The sequence below is a fragment of the Sminthopsis crassicaudata genome, chromosome 5 (genome assembly GCF_048593235.1).
Source record: "Sminthopsis crassicaudata isolate SCR6 chromosome 5, ASM4859323v1, whole genome shotgun sequence".
Lineage (NCBI taxonomy): Eukaryota > Metazoa > Chordata > Mammalia > Dasyuromorphia > Dasyuridae > Sminthopsis > Sminthopsis crassicaudata.
Genome location: NC_133621.1, coordinates 67,585,763 through 67,600,175, shown reverse-complemented (window position 1 = coordinate 67,600,175; position 14,413 = coordinate 67,585,763). Strand labels below are relative to the sequence as shown.

At 31.7% G+C, this 14,413-nt stretch overlaps 1 protein-coding gene across 1 annotated transcript in view; it reads left to right on the top strand.

The window, feature by feature from the left end:
* The window catches only part of KIF5B (kinesin family member 5B), a 61,401-nt gene that overhangs the window by 19,087 nt on the left and 27,901 nt on the right, over window positions 1–14,413 (top strand). The window contains exons 3-12 of the mRNA XM_074267065.1: window positions 4,634–4,707; window positions 5,752–5,856; window positions 6,929–6,977; window positions 7,445–7,500; window positions 7,598–7,685; window positions 7,819–7,943; window positions 10,709–10,813; window positions 11,676–11,821; window positions 12,613–12,761; window positions 14,145–14,338. Coding sequence (XP_074123166.1) covers window positions 4,634–4,707; window positions 5,752–5,856; window positions 6,929–6,977; window positions 7,445–7,500; window positions 7,598–7,685; window positions 7,819–7,943; window positions 10,709–10,813; window positions 11,676–11,821; window positions 12,613–12,761; window positions 14,145–14,338 — 1,091 coding nt within the window. The remainder of the gene's footprint in view (window positions 1–4,633; window positions 4,708–5,751; window positions 5,857–6,928; window positions 6,978–7,444; window positions 7,501–7,597; window positions 7,686–7,818; window positions 7,944–10,708; window positions 10,814–11,675; window positions 11,822–12,612; window positions 12,762–14,144; window positions 14,339–14,413) is intronic.

Genomic DNA, 14,413 nt, shown 5'->3' with positions numbered 1-14,413 from the left:
CTACTCCAGTTTGGCTAGAATGTGGTTCATATAGAATGGAGTAAGATAAGGCTTCATGAAACTTTCTTTCTTCCCCTGATTATAAGTGACTTTGAACCTTAAATCTTATATAGCACTTTGTTCTACCCCTTTCCAACATAGATTATGGCATTACCTTTATGTTTGTGGCATATGTACTCCCCCTTTTCCCACTAAATGTGACTTTTAGGACAAGAAATGTGTCTTATTTAAAATTTGCATCTTCCCCAGGGCCTAATATGATCTCTCAAATGATAAATGTTTCATATTTTTTATTGAATTGTGGGAGTACCAGGTTGTAAAATGACTAAGATGCTAAACTAAGAAGTTTGGATTTTATTATATATTCAGTAGGCCCCTTTGACAAATTGTGAAAGCATATGAATGGGGGAACTTTCAGAGAATAAACCAAATCTATCAGCAGTCATATGAAAACATTCCATAAATCACTAATAATTAGAGAAATGTGAATTAAAATAATTCATGAGATACCACCTCATACCCATTAGATTGGCTAAGTTGATAGAAAAGAAAAATAAGGGGAAATGAAAAAATAGAGACACTTATGCACTTAAGGGTACTCCAATCATTCTGGAGTACAATTTGGAATTATTCCTAAAGAGCTATAAAACTATACCTTTCACCCAACTATACCACTACTAGATCTATTCCCTAAGGACATCAAAGGAAAAGAACCCAAAGGCACAAAAATGTTTATATCAGTTCTTACTGTGGTGGCAAAGAATTGGAAACTGAGAGAATACCAACAATTGGTGAATGGCTGAATAAGTTATTTTTTTATAACATAAACACACATGCTGTGTATTGTATATAAATATGATAAAATATTACTGTGCTGCAAGAAATTAGGAAGATGATGACTTCAGAAAAATCTGGGGAAATAAGAACTGATGCAAATTGAAGTAAGCAAAACTAGCATAATAATCTGTACAATAGTAGCAGTATTGTAAAGACAATCAACTGAGAAAGACTTAGCTCTGATTAATACAATGACCCCTGAAATTCTGAAGGATTCAAGATGTAGAATGTTCTTCATTTTCAGATAAGAGACTGGTAGAGTAGATAGAAGTGTATTTTCCTTTCTTTATTATTCTTTTTTTTTTTCCCACAACATGGTTAATGTGGAAATATTTTGCATAGCTTTATATATATATAATGGTTATCATATTTCTTGCTTTCTCAATGGGTAAAGAAGAAGTTAGAGGAAGAGAGAGAGAGAGAGAATTTGGAACTGAAAGTAATTTTTCTAAAAAAGTTATATTCAAAGGAGATCAGTTTTGAGCCGAGGATAGATATGGAAGTCAGCAAAAAGAACTAAAATTGATGACTTAGCTTTGCTGGAAAATTTGGAGAAGCAAAGAAGTTTGATTGAAACCGAACTTGATAATGAGTTGATGGAAGGCCCAGAAAGTGGCCTCATTTGTGGTTTTGTTGATTTACTAGATTTAAAAAAGCAATAGAAAAACTGTTACAAGTACAGATTAAACTGTGTCATTTTTCCCTTGAAGATCCAGTTGTAATATTAGAAGGGTAGTAACAAATTGGGAAAATATTTTTACAGTTAAAGGTTCTGATAAAGGTCTCATTTCCAAAATATATAGAGAACTGACCCTAATTTATAAGAAACCAAACCATTCTCCAATTGATAAATAGTCAAAAGATATGAACAGACAATTCTCAGATGCTGAAATTGAAACTATTTCCACTCATATGAAAGAGTGTTCCAAATCACTACTGATCAGAGAAATGCAAATTAAGACAACTCTGAGAAACCACTACACACCTGTCAGATTGTCTAAGATGACAGGAACAAATAATGATGAATGTTGGAGGGGATGTGGGAAAGCTGGGACACTAATATATTGTTGGTGGAGTTGTAAAAGAATCCAACCATTCTGGAGAGCAATTTGGAACTATGCCCAAAAAGTTATCAAACTGTGCATACCCTTTGATCTAGCATTGCTGCTATTGGGCTTATCTCCCAAAGAAATACTAAATAGGGGAAAGGGATCTGTATGTGCCAAAATGTTTGTGGCAGCTCTTTTCATAGTGGCTAGAAACTGAAAGATGAATGGATGTTCATCAATTGGAGAATGGTTGGGTAAATTACGGTATATGAAGGTTATGGAATATTATTGCTCTATAAGAAATGACCAGCAGGACGAATACAGAGAGGTTTGGAGAGACTTACATGAACTGATGCTGAGTGAAATGAATAGAACCAGAAGATCGCTGAACACTTCAACAAAAATGCTGTATGAAGATGTATTCTGATGGAAGGATATCTTCAACGTAAATCACTTTCAGTTGATCAATGATGGATAGAAATAACTACACCCAGAGAAGGAACAATGGGAAGTGAATGTAAATTGTTAGCACTACTGTCTATCTACCCAGGTTACTTATACCTTCGGAATCTAATACTTAACGTGCAGCAAGAAAATTGGATTTACACACATATATTGTATCTTAGATTGCCTGTCATCTAGGGGAGGGAGTAGAGGGAGGGAGGGGATAATTTGGAAAAATGAATACAAGGGATAATGTTATAAAAAAATTGCTCATGCATATATACTGTTAAAAAAATTTATAATTATAAAATTAAAAAAAAAAAAAAAAAAAAAAAGAAGAAGAAGATCCAGTTGTTATATAGTGATCAGCATGCTCCCAGAACAGATACAGGGAGCCTCATTAGGTTGTTGTAGAAGTAGAGTCATCTTTAAGGACAGCCTTTTTTTTGTTTCTTGGCTTTATGTATCCTGATCAAGAAATTTCATTATCTTCCTTTTGCTTTTAGAATCATGTCTGGTACTTAAGCATTTCACATTGTGGCTCCAGACTGCCTTTTAAGGCTATAGGACATAGTTCCCCTTGTCAACAAGATAGATGGTGTTCTCTGAACTGGAGAGTATTTCCCACCTCCATTTGCATATTCTATCTCCCATACCTAGAATGTTCTTCCTCCTCAAGTCCAGCTTTAGTACCCCTTTTCAAGAGACCTTTCCTGATTTCCCCTAGTTGTAAAGATCCCCTATCCCCCAAATCACTGTGTGTATCCTATACTTACTAGTGAACATGTTGCTTTCCTCAAGGGCAGCAATTGTCTAAGTTTTATAGCTGTATCTCTCAGAACCTATCACTTTGTGGGTGTTTAATAAATGCCTGTTGAATTTAATTGAATTGGTTAAGAGACTATTATCAAGAAGATAAGAGACCCTGAACAATGCTGGTTATAATGGAAATTGGGCGGCAGTGGGACTGATGGGAGATATTGCCCAGGTGGAACTGACAGAACTTGGCATCTGATTGAATCTGTAGGAAGAGGAAGCAGCTAAAGATGGCTCCAAGATTTTCAGGCTTACTTAGGTGATTAAGCCTTAGTGACTGGGTGACTATCTTGATCATTTAAATGGTTTCAACTTAAAAACCTAAGTCAGCCAGTGACTCGAGATTATCAGAGAAAAAGAAAACAAATTTGTCTACATGTATGAGATAAGTTTGTTTCATAAAATACATTGAGAGAATTTTACAATAATTGAATATTATAAAGAATAACTTAGGTACAGGGAATTTCATAGAATGTTGTCTGATTCATGATTTTATTCTAGAGTTAAAGCTAGGACAAATAAGATTTATGAAATTCCCATTTCCCAGGTTTATTTTTAAATTTTTAAAATTTTTTTATTTTTTGAGGCTGGGGTTAAGTGACTTGCCCAGGGTCACACAGTTAGAAAGTATTTGAGACCACATTTGAACTCAGGTCCTCCTGAATTCAAGGCTGGTGCTCTATCCACCGCACCACTTAGCTGCCCCATCTCCCAGGCTTATAGTAAAATAATAACAATATGAGAATTTTGTAAGATAAACTTATTTCTGTTTGTAGGTTCTAACAATTTGTAATATCTCTTTGAGCACTAGCCATCATATTTCATATTTGGTTATTTCTTTCTAGGTCTTACAATAGTTTGGTTTTATTCTTTCTTAGTAAAAGTATTGAAACAGTGGATAGTGTGCTAGACTGAGATTGAACATTTATTAAATGAGCCAAACATTCTGCTTCCATCTTTCATGTGAATAAAAACAAATTTTATCAGTTTCTGACAAGAAAACAGACCTTGGATCCAATCCCAGTTCTGACATTTACCGTCTTTGTGACCCTGTGCAAATCACTTAAGCTATGTGTGCATCAGATAACTCCCTAGGATTTATTTACTAAGTCTTAGATAAATTTTATTCTGCTCTGACAAAGGAACTTTTCCACACTCAAATTAAAGATCCTTTATATGTTGTGAGGATTAAGTTTAGACTTTGATAGGTTTATAATTCTTATATAGAATTTTAGAAAGACTTTGTACACATCAACTCATCTGAAGAAAAATTAACTTGTTTTTTTACCAGATTATTTTGCTGGATTTATAAGAATTTAGATGGCTCTCTTAAGTATTTTAATTATTTGAGAGGTTTCTTGTGTTGATAATAAGGAATATATGACATTTTCTTGCAACACTTAAAAGCAATTCTCTGAATTTTGTTTAGGAGGGAAACTCCCTAGTATATAAATCTTTTTTTTTGTTGTTGTTTATTTTTCTTATAGATGTACTTGAGGGATATAATGGTACAATATTTGCATATGGACAGACATCCTCTGGGAAGACACATACAATGGAGGTAAGAAATTGTAAAATAAGTTTTCCTCTCCTTTTTTGAGTAGCATAGCAAAATCATTAGTATGGTTTTTTGTATTGACAGTAAAATTATTTAACTATTATTTTGGACATTTTACTACTTTCTCTTCTGGAGGTAATATATTTTGAATTATTAAAGTTTTATTTTATTAGTGATGTCATCATATCCACAAAATAGTGAGAATTTGTAGGTCTGCTTAAGATATAGCAGCAAAGTATAGAATTCAAATAATCTTTTCTAGAACTTGATTGTTTTTCAGTATAGTTTAGGCAGTAAATTGAGAATAAAAATTGGTCCTATTGGACCCTAAAGACTTTAGATCCTATCCGAGTGGCATATTTGTCACTTCTTTATATTAAGAATTTGCTGTAGTTCTTAGCAACTTTTTTGAGATTTTAAAATGCTTATATGCTAAAAGTTCAAAATAAGATATAGGAGTAGTTTTTTGTTTGCTTAACCCTTTTTTTTGGGGGGGGAGGCAAAGTCACTTCTTTAATCAGTAGATTGCCTGAATTGTCCATATCATTCTGAGTCTGAGGTCTGAGCACAATCCACTTCTGCTTTACAAAACAATTTATGTTGAGCGCTTGGCTTGGGCGATTAGTTTGACAACAAAAGTTACCAGTAAAAATCAGATCAGGCATTTCTAATATTTGAATTAAACTAGAGAAAGAAGAAAAATTTTTCTAAATAAGGAATTTCCATTTTTAGATATGTGTAGTATTCCAATGAACTGGAATAATTCAAGCTTAATTATTAGAATATGATCCCAAGAGTATCCTGGTAAAAGATAAAGTTTATACTTGGAATCACGGTGATGATATATTTTGATACATGTATGCCATGTAGTCTAGAAATTTTTTTTTTAACAATATGGCCATATTTAATATTTTAATTTATTCTATTTTTCCTGTTCACTGTTGATTCATTTTAGTTGTAAAGGATTTGCTTATAGATTGCTATATTACTTACATTAAATATGTATAATTCACTAAAAAGTCTAATGTTTTTTATTGTTCCATTCAGGGTAAACTCCATGATCCAGATGGAATGGGTATTATTCCAAGAATAGTACAAGATATTTTTAATTATATTTATTCTATGGATGAAAATTTGGAGTTCCACATTAAGGTATACTCTTAGAGATTTGTTTTTATTTAGCTTTTAGGATAATGACACTTACAATGTATTAAGTAATTGTCTGGTTTATAGTTAAGTTTTCGAAAAAGTCAATTTCATTGCTTTAGACTTACTTTGTACTTATCACACTTAGCCTTCTATTAAAATTATTTGTATACATGCCTTATGCTTTATTTATCAAGTAATGAGATTCTGGGAGGCCAGGGTGATATCTCACTTACCTTGAATGGATTGCAACTTCCATTGTGCCTCTGGTTAAAGCTGTAAGAATGTCAACTATTTGGGGGCAACTATTTTTTCAGTTTTGTCTTTGTGTTGGTTGGGGTGGTTCTCAAACCCATATTCTGGATTGGGTTACAGACCATCTTCATAAGCTGAATTAAATTCTCAAGGTCCTAGTCAGGGAAAGTGCGAGATCTACACCTATATCTTCATTGCTGTAGCTCCTGAGCCCCACTGGTGGGACTCACATTTATGTAATATTGAACAGTCACCCTTAACTCTTCAACATTATATTACTATAAAGCAAATGCATGAATAACCAGTATATCACATTCTCTATAGACACCTAGGTGATATTCAGCCATCAGTATACATGGGAAAGAATAAATACTTCTATACAAGAGACATATCAATTAGCCCTGGCACAGGTCCTTGGGACTGTTTATAAACTCTGCATTGTAGACCTTAGTGTTCTTAGTTTGTTCAGAAACAGTCTATACCATATGCAAACTGTTTATCTGTAGATGCTTAATACACTATTGTGGCAAATCTATTCTAGTACTTTAATTGATAAAGGTAAATAACCACATCGTCCTGGATAATTACTTAAACTTTTGTTCTTATTTTGAAATGTAAAAATGAGAAGGTTGGACTAGGTGATTCTCAATTTTTTCAAGTGGAAAAAATCTAATCCTTTTTAAAAGATGGAATAAAGAAAGGAAAAAAGACTTAAAGCTATTATCTTTTCGCTTCCTCTGTGAATTGACTAATAACATGTATTAAGTAATTTTAGTGATAATTGATTTTGTTTTTTCTTTTTTAATTTCTGTTTTTCCTTTAGGTATCATATTTTGAAATATATTTGGATAAAATAAGGGACCTTTTGGATGGTAAGTTGTACTCTTCTTATTATCTCTCCTGGAATAACAGTAGTAATCTGTGTTTTGTCCGAAGGAATCTGAAAATTTTCTTTTTTCCAATAAATGGAAAAGTATTTAGCTATGGAGTATATAAAATTATAGAAGATGACATCTTAAAATTATTCTGGTAAATAACAGTTGTGTGTCTTTTGATAATATAATGAGAAGCATACATTTATGTATATATTTAAAATTTTGAGTACAATCTTGATTGTTTAAATCTCTTTGGACAGTGATGATGGGGTAGTCTTTTATTTCTCTCCTCCCACCCCCACCCCACTCCCAAATACTTGTGAAGGTATTTCTAAAATAGTGATTCTTGTCTCTTTGTCATACTACTCAGAGGGAGAAAATTTATATAATAGCAGTTTCTTAGCTAATGTTACATTTTAGAGGACATTCGTAATCATCTGACAAATAATGTTTTCCCATTTCAGTTTCAAAGACCAATCTTTCTGTTCATGAGGACAAAAACAGAGTTCCCTATGTAAAGGTCTGTATAACATTTACAGAATGATTTTTTTTTTTTAAGAGAAAAAGCACATAATGATGTGAAAATAATTTTAGTACTTTATAAAATTATTTTCAAGGGTTGTACAGAGCGTTTTGTATGTAGTCCAGATGAGGTTATGGATACCATAGACGAAGGAAAATCTAACAGACATGTAGCAGTTACAAGTAAGTAAATATTTGAATTTTAAAAACAAATCCAATTGATAATTGTGTTTTCAGTGTAAAATATGCCATTTTAATTTATTGAAGAGAGAAAATTACTAATTCATACAATTGTTTTAATGTGTTTTCATTATAGATATGAATGAACATAGCTCTAGAAGTCACAGTATCTTTCTTATTAATGTAAAACAAGAAAATACTCAAACAGAACAGAAACTGAGTGGGAAACTTTATCTGGTAGATTTGGCTGGTAGTGAAAAGGTAACTTTTTTTCTTTTTAAAAAATATTTCTCTAGGTACAAATACACATACCTGAATTGCTTTTTCTTATGTAGTATTTTGTATACCTTATTAAATCTTTTGGGGGGGAATATGTAAAATAATATATAGTCTATATTTCAGCCCCTATAAACAACCAGTACCATTGAATTGTAAAGAGGACATGATTCTGTAATATTCCATACCCTTATTTATAATCAGACACTTGATCCGAATATTTGGTAATGTTTTCAGTGTAGTGTAGATATGTGTCAGGTTATATTTTAGTTGACTAAGTTCTGTTTGATATAATATGTGTGAGTAGACTTTTTACATATTAGGTACTTCAAAAGTATCTATTGATAGTTTGTTGAAAATGGTCTCATTTGTCAATTAAAATGGACAAATTTCAAATTTTAGTTATATTTACATTTTAATGTTTAGAGAATTGTTTTATCTTCAGAGCATCTACAATTATCTTGTTTCTTGTGCCTGTCCAACTTTATTGCCCCTTTTAAAGTTAGGCTTTGTCATCATTGTCATCAGTACTTTTCATGGACATTCTTGCCTCTTTGGATTTGCTTTTATTTTCCTTGCTTTTCCTTACTTAAAGTCTACACATTTTAAAAATATGATTTCAGGTCCTGCTTCTAACACAAAACTATCCCTAAAAACTCAAGCCAATATTGATAGCCCATCTTATTTTAATTTATATTGTTAAATCACCTAGTTAATTTAATTTAAAGTATACATAGCAGTATAAATAGGAGTATTTTTAGAAATCAAAATCCCTTTATTTTGAGACTTAGGAAACTAAGATTCAGAATGTGATTTATTAGGATTTATGGAGGTAGCAAGTGATAGTTTGGGGAGTAGGATCTGAGTCTGCTGTCTTGCACCGATTGCCCTGTATGCCACACTGTGCTACTCTTTACATGGATCATACAATTTTTGTTTAATGAGTATGTGTCCATAACTGGATTATTAGCCTCTTAAGAGAAGGATGATCTGTTTTCTTCCATATGACATGGTACAGAAAGTGCTGGAGTTAGAATCACAGATATTTGGATTCAAAGCTTACCTTTGACATAGAAACATAATGGTGGAGTACATGGAGAATGCACTGGATTTGAATCTGAGGCCCTGGGGTTAAATCTTTGCCTTTCTACTTAGAGCTGTATGACCATGGGAGATTAAGTGCATTGATATGGGACTCAGTTTCCACATCTGTAAAATAGATAGTTTGAACTAGAGGGCCTCTAGAGACCTAGCTTTCAGTTTTTGGTGCTTGGAATATTCTAGTTATTTGTCTCAGGCCACTTATCTTAGTTCTTAGTGCAATGAAAAGAGTTTTCTTGGAATAGGAGTCGAAATACAGTCTTGACTAAATACATCCAGATGACCCCAGCAAGCAGTTTAAGTTGTCTGAGCCTTAGCTTCCCATGTATAAAATGGGATCTCACCCATTCTTAGAATAATAGCTTTTCTCTTCTCATTCATACTATATCATTTGCTTTTGTGACTCTCTGGTACATTTATCATGTATCTATATGTATTATAATTATATATCTTTGTCATGTCTCCCTGTGTGATTAACCTTAATGAAATTAAGATTATCATCTTCTCTGTCAAGATGATCTAAACTTTATTCTCAGTACTGTTCATTTGAAATTATCTAAATATTTCATTTTTAAAGAAAGAAATCATTTTAGATAGTATTTTCTGGCCATTGTACTCTATGTCCCTCAATCTTATTTAATACAAGTAAATTAGATATTGTCACTTTTCTCCCGAATTTGTAATCTCCTATGTTAAGAGCAACAAATGTAACATATTGAAAGAAGAAAAAAGCTCAAGGTTGCAATAAAAGAACAAAATGATAAAAAATTTTAAAATATTTATACTTAAATATTCCTTCTAAAGTACTGCCACTATGCCAGTAAACATTTCATCACTAACTATGAGCAGAGTAGGATGTAAAGGATTTCTAATCCTTAGGTAAGGTATAGTCCCTTTCCTCTTGGACCTTATAGTGAAGAGATACAATGCGTATAGTAATAATTATAATACAAAACATCAAATATGTTAAAAGGGGGCAAAGAGTTATTATATTAGTAACAGTGTCTGCCAGCCCTGCACTATCCTCTCTTCCCAGATAATCTTTTTCAAAAGTGAAGTATATAAAAAATATCAAGGTAACTATGGTATCACTAATAAATAATAAAGACTTTGCTGGGAATGAATAATAATGGAATTGGGGGTGGGAGTGATCTATGATTTCAAAAATATTGAGAACCTCTCACTAAAAACTAAAAGAAAAATAGATTGGTAGATTCTTAGAGATTTATATGGAACACTAAGAGATTAAATGCTTTTGCTGGCTGGAGCAGTGGATAAAGTCAGTAAGACCTGAGTTCAAATTTGGCCTTAGACACTTACATGCTGTATGACCATGGGCAAGTCACTTAATCCAGTTTGCCTCAGGTTCCTCATCTGTCAAATAAATGAGCTGAAGAAAGAATGACAAACCACTTCAATGTCTGTCAAGAAAACCCCAGATGGGAATCATAAAGGGTCAGATATGATTACTAAAAAAACAACAACCCTTTGATTATTGTTTCAGAATAATTGTTTTCCTGGTTTCAAAGCCTGCCTCTATATGCTATGTCACACTATTTGTCTCAGCAGTATCTTTAAAGAGCATAATTTTTAACTTGAAGTTTCTTGTGCTTTAATTTTTTTTTTTTTTTTTTAAATTATACATATAGGTTAGTAAAACTGGGGCTGAAGGTGCTGTACTGGATGAAGCTAAAAACATCAACAAGTCTCTGTCTGCTCTTGGAAATGTCATTTCTGCTTTGGCTGAGAGTAGTGTAAGTATCATAGACTGCTGTTGTCCTTTTTTAAATTTAGAAATTACATTTTGGAGTGGCTAGAAATTGAATGAATATCTGTCAATTGGGGAATAGCTGAATAAATTATGGTATATGAATGTAATGGGATATTATTGTTCTAATAGAAATGAAGGGCAGGCTGATTTCAGAAAAGTCTGGGAAGACTTACATTAACTGATGCTAAGTTAAGAGAGCAGAACCAAGAGAATACTGTATACAGTATCAGCTAGATTGTATGGTGATCAACTATTATGGACTTGCCTTTTAACAAAATGATAATCCAGGACAATTCCAGTAGACTTGAGATGGAAAATACTATCCATATCCAGAGAGAAAACCGTGGAGACTGATTGTGGATGGAAGCTCACTGGTTTCACTTTTTGTTGATGTTTGTTTTTTCTTTCCTATGGTTTTCCCCTTTTTTTCTGATTTTTCTTTCACAACATGCCTAATATAGAAATATGTCTGAAATAGGAGAAGGAAAAAAAATTTGGAACTCAAAATCTTGCAAAAATGAATGTTGAAACTATCTTTACATGTAATTGGAAAAATAAAATACTGTTGAGGAAAAAAATTTTTAAACTAATCTTAGATTTGTACACAGAAACTGTGATCCATTTCTAGTATTATAAATTATATGAGAAGATACTGTGCCCTGTGTAAGTGTTCAAATATTTATTGAATGAATGCAATTGTTACCAGTTTTAGATTTCCATTTTAGATCATTAGTGAAGTTAAACAGCATATCTCATTCCTGTTCTTTAAATTAGGGAATTAACATTAAATGGACACATTGAAAAAATATTCAACACAATTTTTTTTTTTTTTTTTTTTTTGGTAGACATATGTTCCTTATCGAGACAGTAAAATGACAAGAATCCTTCAAGATTCACTAGGTGGCAACTGCAGAACCACGATTGTTATTTGTTGTTCTCCATCATCATATAATGAATCTGAAACAAAATCTACACTCCTATTTGGTCAAAGGTTAGTTACTTAAAATGCAATTTATAATCTTAATAAATATTTGAATGAAGTTTAACTTTTTAATATTTATTTCCTTGAAGCCCCTATAAAATCTTGCTATATAGGTTTTTTTCTAAAAGTAAATATAATTCAAGTTAACTGATACACACACACATATATATATATGAAAAAATTATATAAATACACACACCTTTACATAATTGATATCTATTGGCAGAATCCATATTTTATATTAAACTACAGATGCTTCAGATTTGGTTAATTCAGTATTATATTTCACCCAGTTCTTTTGAAAGTTAAGTTAAAATTATAATTAAGGAAAGAAAATTTAATTTTGCAAGGCTTGACAAATAAAATTTGGATCAGATTATTAATTAAAACCCATATAATTCTGACAGAGTTTGTTAATTTTGAGCTGCTATTATATGCTCTTGGATCAGGAATATTTTAAATTTCATAGTGACCATAAAAGAGTCAGATCATAATATTTGTCATTAGCCTTAAAATAATTTAATGTCAGCTTTGCAGATAGTATAAAAAACCCTTCCCCCTTTCCCTTTCCCATTAAGAGCTGCTCACAGTTTGCAAAAGCTGCCCACTATCATCTCTTAAGTATACATTAAAATAGTCTCTTTCTGTTTAAGTAAATAACTTTCTGTATTCATTCTAAAATGTATTCAACTAAGTTGTATACACATTTTATTACCTAGTTATAGAATCATTTGGAAAGTAGCCATTTTTGAAAATAACTAGTTTCATTCCTGTTTTAATTTTTTTTCCAATTTCATTAGAGCCAAAACAATAAAGAATACAGTTTGTGTTAATGTGGAACTAACTGCAGAACAATGGAAGAAAAAATATGAAAAGGAAAAAGAAAAAAACAAGACATTACGTAACACCATTCAGTGGCTAGAAAATGAACTCAATCGGTGGCGCAATGGTAATGAAATTAAGCTATCACATTTTCATTCTAGTGAGCCCATAACTATAGAATAGCTGTTTAAAATATTGGGGAATCCAATATTAAGGTAAATTAAAATAGAAACCAAAGTAATTGTCATTTAGACAACTTTGAAAATGATTTGGTATTTCTCATTAATTATCATTTAGTTAGGTTCTCTAACAAAATGACCCCAAATAATTGAAGCAAAAAGAGGTAAAAAAGGTATCAAAATTCTGCTAAATATCAAGTTTAAATTCTGAATTACATGACTATTTGCTTTTTTTTTTTTTTAATAACCATATCAATACTTGGCATATCTGGTTTTTTAACTAGGGTAATTTTAGGATATGGTGGTCATTTCTCTACTTCTCTTTTTATTAGTAAGGAGATGATAATAGCTTAAAAACCAAAAATGAACAGGGTCTAGAATTTCAGGAGTAGGTATAGGCAGTTGATTAAAAAGAAACATTTTATATTTACAAGATTAAATAATATGAAAGGGCATATTTCATAATTATAGAATTAATCACCACTACAACAGTGTCAGGGAAATGTCTTTAATAGTTAATACACTATTTATAGTTATTTACTAGCATGACTAAATTTCCATGAGTGATACTGGGTTTTTATATATTTATATTTTTTCAGTATTTGGCTAGACAATTTCAGTTATTTAATAGGTATTCAGTATCTTCTATATGATCAATATTGTTTATGGTGAATGTAAAAGCACTGAAAAGTAGAAGCTGCATTTATAAGCTTAAAGTCTAAATTGTATGATATATACTAAAGTGCTATAAGGATTTAGAATAATTAGGGAAATTGAAAGAACTATTGTTTTAAACAATGAACAAGATAGGTAGAAATGCATACAGAAGGCCATTTTATTTTATTTTATTTTGTAGAAGAACAATATGAGAAAAGAGAATAAGGAATAAGTATAATTTATTTGCAGGGCACATCTCCAAATTTGACTAAGGCATATTGGAAATAATGGAAATGGAGAGTCAATGTTAATGGGAAATTGTAGAGTGCCTTGAAAACCTTTGTGACTTGGTGTGAAGGCAAGGGACAGAATGGGTGAATAATGTGGTGGCTTAGCTTGTCAGCATTATCAAATAGATGGAGTTGGAAGACTTACTATGAAACTATTGGAATATTCCATGTGAAGTGATGAGACCCCAGATTAAGGTGATGATAGTGAAACTGAAAAGAGATTTTTCAAAGGAAAATCATCTGGTTTTGGTTGACTTAGATACAAAGGACAAGTATAATTCAAATATGACAAACATAGACAAGGAGTATATAGGGGAACATTAATGAGTTCAGTTTTTAACATGTTTAATTTTATTAAATAGTCATTCCTATGCCTTCTTTAAGGGGAGACTGTGCCAGTTGATGAACAGTTTGACAAAGAGAAAGCCAACTTAGAAGCCTTTGCAGTGGATAAAGATATTACTGTCATCAATGATAAACCAGCAGCCACAATTGGAGTTACAGGAAACTTTACTGATGCTGAAAGAAGAAAGTGTGAAGAAGAAATTGCTAAATTGTACAAACAACTTGATGATAAGGTAGGAATTGTTCTTATTCAAAATTATTTGAATTTGTGGGTATCATCTGCTTCTTAACTGATTGTTTTTATTTGG